Here is a 12,180-nt window from a genome sequence, read left to right as displayed (position 1 = left end):
TCGTTATATGAAAATTATTTTATTTCTGGTACAGGCATTAATTGTGTACATCTCAGCACCCCCTATGAAAGAGGGGCTTCTTTAGACAGTGACGTGGGGGCACCATGACTAGCATCACAGAAATGCGGAGGACAGTCCATGTGATCCAGAGCATTCGATCCGAGGAAGAAAACACCACCTCGTTGTGTATTTATACGTTGATCATATCTTCTCCTGGAAACTTTGTGTACACCAAAATTCGAAGTGAGCTTCTGACAACAGCAAGGTATCCAACGGCGTGACGTTTGTTGTGGATTCAGTTCAGTGCAGACTTGGTCGTTCCTTTTTTTTTTAAGAATTAAAAGGAGTCAACATTCTTACAGCCATGCTCCTCTGTAAAGGGGCAAAAATAAGCACAGTACATGCCAAAGCACAGCTGCCCAATACATACTACTGAGATGACCTACTAAGGCAGTCTCTATTCAAGGAGAAGGAAACAAATAACAATAGAAAAAAACCACAGAGACAATGCCCTGAATGACTGTATAATGAGTATGAGTTAACTGGAACTGGCGAATAAAACCGGGCAATGGACCAGTCAAACGTATTACCATCCTAGACCAGAAACATAAGCATAAAAAAACGCAAAGGCATTTTGGGAAATTTATGGAGTTTTGTGATTGTGCTTGCTTCTCATATCAATAATGTGTGTTATAATCTGTGCCATGAGCTACTATACAGGGCGGGTAACAGTTACCAGGCACAGACAACATGAAGCACAAGAATCACAATCTAAAAATTATAGACTCCCACTGTTGAATCAAAAGTGGATTCCATATTTATCCACCTGAGTTACAAAGTGTAAACGCTAAGATTTCAAGAAACTGTAGGTTGAACAGAATCTAGTCAACAGTTATAATGGCACCAAGCAAAATTGGTCTTAATAGAGGAATAAGAAAACAATATCAGCACTGACAATACCATCTGTACGAGTAGGACACATCCTAAACGTAGTCCAACAGCCTCAGAATAGCTGCAGGGCATCATACTTAAACTCAAGGAAATCAGTTCATCCGGACAGACATCAAGACGTCCTGCGCATGCCTAAGTCAGGACATTTCCCCACATTTTATTATATATCTAACAAATGGGTGCAATGGTGACAATACGAACAATATCCGGGCTGTCCAAATGGGCAACATTGACATGACACAGACAAAGGCGAACAAACTTAAGTACTGTATGTTCGCAACTTGCAACGTGAGGAGTCTGAGCGTAGGCTGAGCGAGGTTCAGCCATCTCAGAGTCATACAATCAGAACCTTCCACAAAAACCATGCTGAAGTAATAGTGGTCACGAATCTCCGCTTCCCTAATGGTTTCTGGCCACCTCCATCCTTCTCAAATCAACCTTTTAGAAGCACACACATACTTTACTATACATAGCCCACCGCTTACACACACACTGGCATCAGTTTAAGTGTTTTCAATATGAAACAATTTGCACACTGAAGTCAGATTCTAACAGTTAGGAGGCCCTGCCCAAGCCCAGCTCTCTCTCTCCATCTCCAAAGTCTGAAACGTGAAGAACGAGAGAGCGAGATCAAGAAAGGAAGAGAGAGAAGGATGGAGGGAACATGTTCGATGCTCAATATTGGCAGTATGGAGCCTAATGTTGTCATTACATTCTCTGAGTTACGTCTATCCGTTATGTTTACTTCAGGATGAGGTGAAATCCATCACATGTGTCATCTAAAGGAAACCAAAGTGAGAGGGCAAGAAAATGTCAGAATCAAGAGGGGACTACAAGAACATGTCAAGGACATAGATGACTTGTTAGAAGAAAATCAGGTACCTTGTATTGTACTGACAATGAAACTGGTCTCATCAAGTAGGTTATAAACCATCTGTAAGCAAAAAAGATAGTGTTTTAACCATAAGGTTTTACTTAATTTTTTGTGACAATCATTCACAAGATGCTCTTAACCTATACGATCTACTTGTTTTTCCAATCACAGAGGATACCAGAAGTGGCAAAATTATACAATGAAGGCTGTTTTATAAGTTGCATTATGCAAAAACATTCAAATGAGCAAGTGTGGTTGGCCAGCTCCTGCTGATAACAACAGAGGGATAAAGATTAAATTATTTCTGGCTGGTTTGAGTTGGTGTATGAAACTCTAATGGTTTGTGTGTTTACCTGGTCACTGAGTAGTATGTGTATTCCTGTAGGTCCTTGCTTATAGACTTGGTTAATGTGGGACAGTGGCAAAGCCAAAACGCTGGAGATTTTCCTGGTAAGCTCACATGCGGTCATCTCCTCAAGGTAAAGAGCGTGGTAAACTAAACACAAAATAGACATTTAACGTTATGAGTAAAATTTGGCATCAAAATCATGTGATTATACAACCTTAAATAATTATTCCTGACTATGTCATTTTGTGCGCATTTTGTCTTAGCCAAGTTCCAAAGAAAAATAACAAAGTAAAACATTGACTTCTATGCAAAATGAAAAGAGTTTGGTTCCAAAATGACATAACTCCATTTGGAAAAAAAATCTTAAATCAAAACAAACCAACTGCTTTTTGGTTGATATTAACTGGAATGCACAATAAAGAAACATGATTTTTGATCAATTTTAAAAATGGAGTTATACCAACGATATAGATGTTTTTGTATATTGTAAAACCTGGTCATCCCAGAAATAGAAATGAGATAACCTGAACATTATGTTGTTAAAGATGCTGTAGACTTACATGTGTCAATATTACTTGTTAATCCTACAACAAAAAAGAAAGTTCTGATATTTATTTATTCATTTGTATCCTCAGTTCTTCATTGTCACAGTGTGGCAGAAGCCTCAGTTGTGCAAGCCTCAGTTATTGACATTTATCTACCATGTATGGATGTGGGGCTGCCATGATCTCCGTTTTTGCTGTGACCATGCTTCTCCGAAAGAGGGCTGTCATTTGGCGAAGCCTCCATGGAAACATAGACCGTAAGTCTGGGATGCACCGCTCTGTATCGGTTCGCAAACAAACGCACACATTTCTTAATGAGCATAATGCTAGTAACATTAATGCTAAACGTTAACAACACGCTAATTATGTTGTTAACACTCTGATAGCAACAAGCTTATTTTGTTAGCATTGTGCTAACATCACATTAATACAGGTTCACATCATGTAAAAACATGCTAAAACTATATTTAATCATGGTAACTTGCTCTGTGTCTGAAACCACTCCATCATTCACTCCTTATGTATTCACTAAATAGCACATGACATTTGAGTCCATTATATGGGGAAAAAGTGAATTTTTCTATTTTTTGGGGGGGAAAGAAGTGAATGAAAATTAGTGCTCATAGTGCTGTCGCAGACGTTCGTCATAAACATAACGATTAGCTTATATTACACCTGTGTGGCTTTGTGGATAGTTTTCTACAATATTCAAATTTGTTTTCACTTTATTTGTTATGTTTATTGTATTAGTTTAAAATAAAGAGAACAAAACAACCGTCACATTTATTTGCAGGCATGCTTATTTATCACGTTTAGTAAAATTATCGGATGTACACTCAAAATCAGAGTGCATTGTGGGTAAAGGAGAGTGAACGAAGGTAGGGAATGAAGTAGTTCACTCAGGTTTCGGACACCATTACAAAATGGCAGACAACCGATATAGTGCACAATATAGGAGATAGGGAGCGGTTTCAGACACAGCTTTTGTGTTAAATGTATTAGCATCCACAGTTTTGCCACGACAAGCACTGCTCACAATTTTTTCCTTAAAATGTACTCATCTACCTTGATTTCCTCTTTTACAATTTTAAGATAGCGTATCATAATTATATGTCTCTATTTTTTAACCTTACCTTGATTTTAGTGCATTAAAGAGTCGGATTCCATCAGCTGCACCACATATTTGGACTAAATCTTCACGAGTTAACTTCAGTAGATCAGAACCTGAGAGACAAAACCAACTGTATCAAATCTGTCTCAGTATTAAACTTTTATTTATGCCTTATGTCTGTTATTTATTTCATGCTGCAAACACTAAAATACCTGAGAAATGAGTGAACATGCGACTGTATGAGTTAAATCTATTCTTAAGCAGCCACTTCTGTGCCTCCTGTATAGACGCTGTGGGACTCAGAGACTGCAACGAAAGAATTGAAATCAAAGACATTTCGATTGCTATCTAGGGCAGAACCGTAAATCATTATTGAAACAGAAATATGTAATAACCTCCGTAGACACGATGCTAACCGGGTCCACCTGGTGGGTAGGTGATGATGACTCGCTAAAAAAATGTCAAAAGATTAAAATGATGCATAATTGTAGATCGAGACGCAATAAAGGAAGCACAGAAATGTTTCAATGATGTGTCACCTGTCCGGTCTCGTGGTGCTCGTACTGTAGGAGGTGTGTGTGCTGGAGGTGAAGGTTGGAGTGGCTGCTGTATTCGGATTGACGTATGGACTATCCGGCCACGGGGAACACTGACACCCAGAGACAGAGATAAATGTCAGGAAGTACAAAACAGGTGACATAGAATCCAGAAAACAAAAATGATCTAAAAGCAAATATGGCCAAATGTTAAAACATAGCAAAGACGAGCAGACGCTTACACTTCCTCTCTTGCTTTTGGCGATGGAATCTCCGCAGTCTGCAGGAAGTGTCCGCTTGCTCGATTTCTTCAGCTCTTGTTCCACAGTCTCCTCGATCACAGGCTCTAATCGAGTCTGCACACACACCAGTGAAAAGGTTAGGTGGCGTTTCTGTAGCTTAAATGGTAACGCGCTTTTAAATGCACTTAAAGTTGCTTTAAATAAAAGTCAAATGCATAGATGTAAATGTAAAAGATCCACACACACAAAGTAATATATCCATATCACTGATGTTAACGGCTGAGCTCAATATTCTTGCCTCTGACAAAATGGTGGTGTCATAAGAAGGCTGATATTTCTCTTTATCGTGTGCAGTCCGCTTTTCCATCTTCTCTCTGTCAGTTTTCTGTTTTCTGTCGGCACCCTTTGGCTGTCAAAAGATAAAGGACACTGTAACTGTTACATTAAAGCTGTGTAATTATTTTGGAGTATGTATTGACAGAAATGCAATAATATTAATAACTATGTCTTCAGAGATGTATTAAGACCTTACATAATGAATCGTTATGTTTTTATTACCTTGAATGAGCTATTTCTTTTTACATACACCGCAGGTCCCCTTGCACGGAATTCGCCAAGTTGTTTCTAAAGTATACCTAAACGGACAACCTGCTCTACAGAGCGTTTCACAAATACGTTATCTCCTTCGGCAAAGAAGCCAAATCGTGATGACATCTTAGGTCTGTGGGTGGGTGGAGTAAGCCGTTGGTTGCAATTCGCAACCTCACCGCTAGATGCCACTAAATTTTATACACTGGACCTCTGACTGAGATTACAAATTGGCTCCATCACAATGGTTGGCTAAAACAGTGGCTATAAATTAAAGCTTTTTGGCTATACGAGGTGACATTAGCTGAGAAGGAATGTCATGAAATTTCATTAAAAATGATTGAAATATTTGTTAAAAACGATTCAATTATACACAATAAAACTATCAGTCCTTATTTTTTCTTATGTTTTTCAAGTCTAAATGCAAATGAAGAAAATATGGATCCAAAAATGAAGCCTCACACTTTAGTCTTGCACGTGATGCATTATTTCTTGCGTGCATGTGGTTTGTGTTACCTTGAAGACTTTGATCTGGCAGCTGCCCGAGTGCAGGTGCTCCGTGTACTCTCCGCTTTCATCCTGTTTAAAGGTGTCGATCTGGATACGAAACGGAACTCCTTTTTCTCCGCCGTGTTTCCTCGGGGTGAACTCTGTACTGATGCAGTGAACCTTCATGAGGAGAGCGGAAGGAAAGAGAATCAGCGTGGAACGCAACACTGGCTCCTGAAGCTGTTCTGAATTTGTTTGGCATGCTTTTGCCCAGATTGGGATGTGAGCAGATACGCTTTTAATAAACAGAATGATATTCACATTTGCTCCGAGTCAAAGTCTAAGGATAATGTCAAGGAGTCTACAACCCTATTACGACCCCTTCTGACCCCCTCCAAGTTGTCCGAGATATTAATATGTCGTATGTCTCTTTTGGCATGACACTTGGGCCAGTGTGGAATGAGCAATGACGAGTGATGAGAACAGGGGATAACGGGTTAGTGAGATGTTTCTTTTGGCATGTTCTACTCCTTATCTAATCAAAACAGTCTTGCTTACTTAGTGCTGGTCAACTTCATAGAGACCTGAAGCAATATGCACTGGTAAATGCTCAACTACATATTTAGAGATACAGTATTTCACAGGAGTATCTACACCCCTCACATTTTAGTTAATATTTTATTATATATTTTCGTTTGACAACACTGAAGAAATGACACTTATACAATATATACTAGTGAGTGTAAAGCTTGTATAACAGTGTAAATTGGCTGTCCCCTCAAAATAACTCAACACAACTCCATTATTGTCTAAACCGCTGGCAACAAAAGTGAGCTGCCGCACTTTGGAGCAACAGTTCATTGAGGGAACCATGAATGCTAACATGCACTGTGACATACTGAAGCAGAGCTTGATCCCCTCTCTTCGTAGTATATTGTAGCAAAGTGTCATTTCTTCAGTGTTGTCACATGAAGATATATAATAAAATATTAACTAAAATGTGAGTGGGTTACTTCTGTGAGATATTGTATTTATGTCATTGTGTTGTAGAAAGACAGCTTGTGTGTGCTCGTATGTACCTGCACAAACACAGACGCTCTCTTCGAGACATCCCACAGGAACTCTGCAGCATTTAGCTGGGAGGCGTGTGTGAAGGGCTCAGTGATGCCAACCGACATAGGGATATCTGTAACAAACACATGACACACTGTTAGGCACAACACCGTTTTGATACTGTGAGCGTGAGTGAATCTAAACTGTGTCCCTAAAGTACTATGTGATCACACAGCATGACCTCACCGATGTCAAGGAGGCGATCGCCGGGCCGATTCCATTTCCAGCCCTCCAGCTGCTGGTGCTCCATGTACTGAAGCCTTCGGTCATGGAAAACCACCCTAACTATACTCTACAACCCACCCCAAACAGACACAACACATTAGAACAAGCAGCACTCTTAAAGGGCCACACACCTCACCAGTGTTTCCTGCAACACTTTTTAGCAGCAATGATACTGTCTTTTAAGTACTTAGAATTATAGTTGTGTCGTGCTTGTGTTTAAATATCTATATTTATATTATATTCATAAAAGGCCATGCATTTGTACTTTATCTTTTACTTATTTACTGTTAAATAAACAAGTTAGGAGTCCTGAGCCCTCTGTAGATTCACTGACGTCACAGCGCTGGCACTAAACGGTGATGCAGGAGACACCTCCGCATACGAATCCCGAAGAACATTACACCGGTAAACGCTAAAATTCTCGTACCTTCACAGTCTTGTTATTGAGTTCCGGCATCTCCCCTTTTTTCCTGTTATCAAGCAACCGGATCTCATAAGACTGGCCTACAGGGGAATATGTGTGATATTGCATCTTCTTAACAGGCTCATAAAGAGAGAGAGAGACAAACAGAATGGAAATCATACCTTGGTTTAGGTAGGTGAGCGTCTCATCGTGCAGTTTAACAGCGGGGGACGTGGCGGCACACAGCACATACTGAAACGGAGGATTCTTGGTGTCGGACTCCACAGGAACACTAACATCTTCCTGCTTAAAGATGGGCAGGGCCAACACATCACTGCAACACAGATAGATTATATGAAAAAGTTGAATCTTTATGTCAGTCAAGAACCACAGATCATCTCCTGCTTTTAGCATAAAAGTGGTTGTTGTAGGAACAGGTATGGGGGACTCCCTGCTTGCTCACACCCAACAAAGCCACTCTTATCCTGCTGAACCACCAACATCCAAAAACACAAAATTCTCATCAAACTACTTGGAAAAATGAAAGGATAACAGACACTGGGAAGTCAGAAATGTTGGGATATATAAACATTAATTTGCATTGTAAGTCACCAAACGGCCAAGCATATTGAAATATTATTGGCACAAAATGAGAAAAGGTCTCACAGTGGAGACACATGTACAGACGCTCTCATGTTACTGCTGTCACAGCAAGAGCACCGAGTCAGTAGTCTGTTAATGCGTTTGACATGACGTGGTGTGGTGTGACGTTTGCACCATGACATGCCGCGTGTAGGATCCGTACTGCCTGCAATCTGCAGCGGCTTTCTGAAACTTGAGCAGCTCCACTGTAACATTCCGTTCCACAGCTGCTCATTCCTCAGACGGGGATGATCGCAAGTTAGATAATCTAAGCATCACACCCTCGTTCACCTCAAGCGCTAAACATTAGCACTTCATCACAGCACAGACGGACAGACACAGTGGGGAAAATGATAAGGGTATCTCCATGTTACCCTGAGCTGACCCTGTTCGGTGAAGACTTGCCAACCCTGTACAAGCCTTTCAGAGGAAGCTGTGTGTACCAAAAACATCTCCATTTTGGTAGTATCAGCCTTTACGCTCATGCAAATTAAACATACAATACTCGAGTATGTACACTGCCCAATGCCACCAGAAGACACAGCAGTGACGCGTGGTGCTGGAAAGTGACAAGAAACTTGATAGCACACGCGTGGAGCATGTGAACTGGTCTCTTCACTCAGTCTCATACCAATAACAACACTTCCACAGAACGTACCCCCTACCACTGACTACGCCTAATCATTACGACTCTCTCACGCAAAGTATTTCAGACATCTGCATGTGCACAGATCAAATGCTGACGCTGCGCTTTCCACCACAAGCTCTTAAAGCCTCCCAGAGTAAAAAATAATGGGATCTGATCTTGGTGCATAATGTGTATTCCCCATCATGAAGTGACCGTAATTTAAACTGCTTGTGGAAATATAAAAACCACTTCCGCCCGTTTAGAGGCAGTGCAGTTTCTTCCATTGCAGTGAACACACCGTGATCAAGAAGTACTGCGATATTTATTCAACAACTAATTTTATTAAGTATATTCGGTGTATTAAAAAAAATCTTATTTAAAGCTGCAGTGTTATTTTTGCAGCTCTAGCATCTTTATATTTATGATGATAATACACATCCTCGGTTGATCAGGTGGGCTGTTCAGGTTGCGCGCAGACTGAGAAAAGTATTGATAGCTGATAGTTTTCAGGGGGCATCAATCCATGGATGACTTTTGATAAGTATCTATACATATCTAGATGTGATGCACATTTCACAAAACCTGTGAATAGAATAATCTAATGATGTGCAGACCAACCCTTCGAATATGTTCTCCACTTTTAACAATAAACAGTGTCTGGGTCTCCCGAATGACCAATGACGTCACGAGGGACCATACAGTTTTGCGTCTGTCCGCAGTGCATATGACGTAATGCAGTTTAACCTTTAAAGCTAAACAAGTTCAGACAAAATATGTTCCCCAGTTACTAACACTTGCAAACAGACTAAAATGTAACTTACTCCACCTCTTACAACTAGAAATTACTTACGTTCGACCAGAAGAGTAAACAACACCCTGTTCCAGGAAGTAACGTTAACGTACAGTTACTTCAAATGTGGCTGCTATCATTTTAGTACATCGACTTTACGGTTCCTCGAAAGAAGTGTGAAGAAATGAATTCATGCTTAACTTACAATATATAACAATGATCTGATGTTTATATTGTTTAAGCAGTATTACGAATGTGCAACTCGTTGCCTTTTGTTTTGAGCTAGCTATAGCCACATATATATAGCCCTATTTAAACAAGCCGACGGTAACGACAACAATCTCGCGATGAAACAATTGGTAAACAATGGCACCGGACTTAAAATGTCGTGTGTTCTCCCATATCATCGACTGGTTTTCTAAGCTTTGTGAATAAAAAGTGAGGGCAGGACAGTTAGCCGACTAGCTGGCCATCATAGGTGTAACACAGTTCAGGCTAGTGTGTTGGAAATCTGGTGAGCCATTTGCATGTGCGCTAACCTCATGCTGTACGCGCCAGCCCCGAGCTCCTGGCCGATGCCAGATAAACTGGCATCAAAGTCGTGCACAAGACCAGACTCGATGGAAGCATCGTCCATCTTCAGCACCCACGCCATGGCGCCCAGATCCTTCTCCTCCGACTCTAACCGAAGGGCCGCCAGCTTCACCTCGTACCGACACCACCTGCGCGGAGCTCGCGTTGCAGCTGACAGACTGCTGGAGTCTGCTAGTCCTACTAGTTGTGGGTTAGGTGGCCACCCACGGAAGGCTAACTGATGAAAGCAAGACAAATGACTCGAGCCCGGACTGCCGTGTGCCTCGCCATTGCTTCAGTTTCACAGGAACACGGGCGAGAAATACCAGCCTCGGGATGAGTTGAGCCGTCGTGAAGTAAACTCGAGCCTCGCCTTTGTGGTCATCAACACCGAATTATTTCTATCTCCAACTTCCCAGCAGACGTGTATCTTTATTCCGGGGGAACCGTGCGTCTTACGCGCCTTTCTGTATTAGCACATCATATCTGTATGTAATCTTCCATTATATAAAAGCAGGGAGGGATGACGCTGTTGACAGTCACCGCATTCACACGCAACGTCCGCCGGAGTTGGGCTGGCAGACCTCGCTCGCTTTGATCTCTCGGCTGCTGTGGTGATCCTAAACACGGTACCCTGTTTTTGCGTACGCTGTCCTCCGAAAGCGCTCGCCCAATTTCATCGCGCTGAGTGCGTGGTTAGGCTGACACTTCGGGAATTTCACAAGGGGCCAAAGATCACGGAACATCGACACGGCCCTCTGTCTACCACAATGCAAATTGCAAACCCCAATCGCTAGATATCCACAGCCGCAGGAAGGAGCTGGTCGGCGATCTGACAGCCAATCACTTCCCTCTTCTCGGAGCAACGAAAGCTCTATTGGCCAATGGACATTCACATTTCTGACGTCATCGTCTCTCTGACTAGTGGAGTCTGATATGCAGAAGCCACTTTCATCTTCCAAAAAATAACGTTTAAGTTAAGTAATATATCAACAAGACGTATTTTTATATTTTATTTGAGAATTGATCTTAATTTTAACAAAAATGAAAATTGATGCTAATTTAAGATTAGTTTAATGTTATCATTTTAAGAAACTGTTTTGCGAATTGAGAGTGCACTTTTTTGGTTTAAAATTAAAAATGTTGCTGAGTATGGAGGACCAGAAGAGTCTTGTGTTAACCAATATAGCTTTTTATTGTTTAATAACTAATTTTACACTAAAATTAGGCATTCATCCATTTGTTTAACTGAGAGCCAGAGTAGTCCAAAAAATCCATTTAGTAAGGGCGCCACTGAAATTACACCAAAATGCAGTCAAAATTGCTTCTTGCTAGATAAACTTGTGTGAGATTGACAGCTCCTCGTAGAAAGGCCTGCAGCAATTTCCAAAGTTTTAGTAGAGATACGTACAAATAGTAATAGAGTGTCCTTTACGGTGTTACGGAATTATAAGTGAATCAAGTGTAAGTAAATCAAAAATGTAATGGTTTAGAATATGGACCAATGAACTAGATGTAAACACATAAAGAATATGCCTAGTAATTTAAATGTACTAAACGTTTTAACTTAATTTCTTTATATTGTTTTGTATGACACGATACATATCCCTGTCTCTTCAGTTTTGAATTAATCGACGTTACACTCATGCAACTTAATAAAGCTCTACGTTTATACTACAATCATGCAAAGTTATGTCATTCATGTGTTCGATCTTACCGCGAAGTACTGCAGCAGTACCGCTGCCGGGTCTGAAAGCTTTCGGTGTCCAGTTGCCAGAACAGCATTGCATTACAATGTGCGACGGATTCCCGATCAAAACTCAAAACAACCAGTGACAGCGACCGCTCTCGAGTCACTCGGTTCTTGTTTATCAGCAGTGAACTTCAACCTATACAACGCACGCGATCGCCCCTCCGTGACTGAATATACTGTTGCAGTACGTACTATGATCTTGCTACCAAGCGTTTTGTGCATTTGCGTTAAATTCTCTTTATTGGTTCCTTGCTGTGAAATAGGACATTAATAAGGCAGCAGATCATTATATTTTCGTGGTAAATTACACGCATTGGGCCTCATTCATGAAGTATTCCTAAACACAATGACTGAATTCCGAGTAATTT

General features: G+C 40.9%; 1 protein-coding gene across 6 annotated transcripts; it reads right to left on the bottom strand.

The window, feature by feature from the left end:
• Positions 1-3: 3 nt before the first annotated feature.
• Positions 4-12,180, bottom strand: ubp1 (upstream binding protein 1). Of its 6 annotated transcripts, XM_056741334.1 has the most exons (18): positions 10,026-11,058; positions 7,609-7,760; positions 7,451-7,527; positions 6,985-7,090; positions 6,765-6,871; positions 5,713-5,865; positions 4,853-5,017; positions 4,609-4,722; positions 4,370-4,479; positions 4,226-4,280; positions 4,043-4,136; positions 3,853-3,943; positions 2,876-2,997; positions 2,735-2,758; positions 2,179-2,321; positions 1,834-1,885; positions 1,664-1,730; positions 4-1,553 (listed from the first exon to the last, which is right to left on the bottom strand). In XM_056741334.1, the coding sequence occupies exons 1-17, from the start codon at positions 10,139-10,141 to the stop codon at positions 1,693-1,695; spliced, it is 1,719 nt and encodes a 572-aa protein (XP_056597312.1). In that variant the 5' UTR covers positions 10,142-11,058; the 3' UTR covers positions 4-1,553; positions 1,664-1,692. The 6 variants fall into 6 exon arrangements, with proteins under 6 accessions (XP_056597312.1, XP_056597314.1, XP_056597311.1 ...); XM_056741336.1 differs by lacking the exon at positions 10,026-11,058 and adding an exon at positions 11,777-12,180 and having other exon boundaries at positions 4-1,730; XM_056741333.1 differs by having other exon boundaries at positions 4-1,730; positions 10,026-11,056.

This window comes from Triplophysa dalaica, chromosome 25, assembly GCF_015846415.1.
Source record: "Triplophysa dalaica isolate WHDGS20190420 chromosome 25, ASM1584641v1, whole genome shotgun sequence".
NCBI lineage: Eukaryota > Metazoa > Chordata > Actinopteri > Cypriniformes > Nemacheilidae > Triplophysa > Triplophysa dalaica.
This window is presented reverse-complemented; position numbering and strand designations above follow the sequence as displayed.

Coding starts and splice junctions, on each gene's coding strand:
- ubp1 (XM_056741334.1), bottom strand. CDS start 10,141: ATGGCGTGGGTGCTGAAGATGGACGATGCTTCCATCGAGTCTGGTCTT. Junction 3,944..4,042: donor CATGTTCACTCATTTCTCAG/GTATTTTAGTGT, acceptor TTTGTCTCTCAG/GTTCTGATCTACTGAAGTTA. Junction 2,322..2,734: donor AACAAGTAATATTGACACAT/GTAAGTCTACAG, acceptor TTTTGTGTTTAG/TTTACCACGCTCTTTACCTT.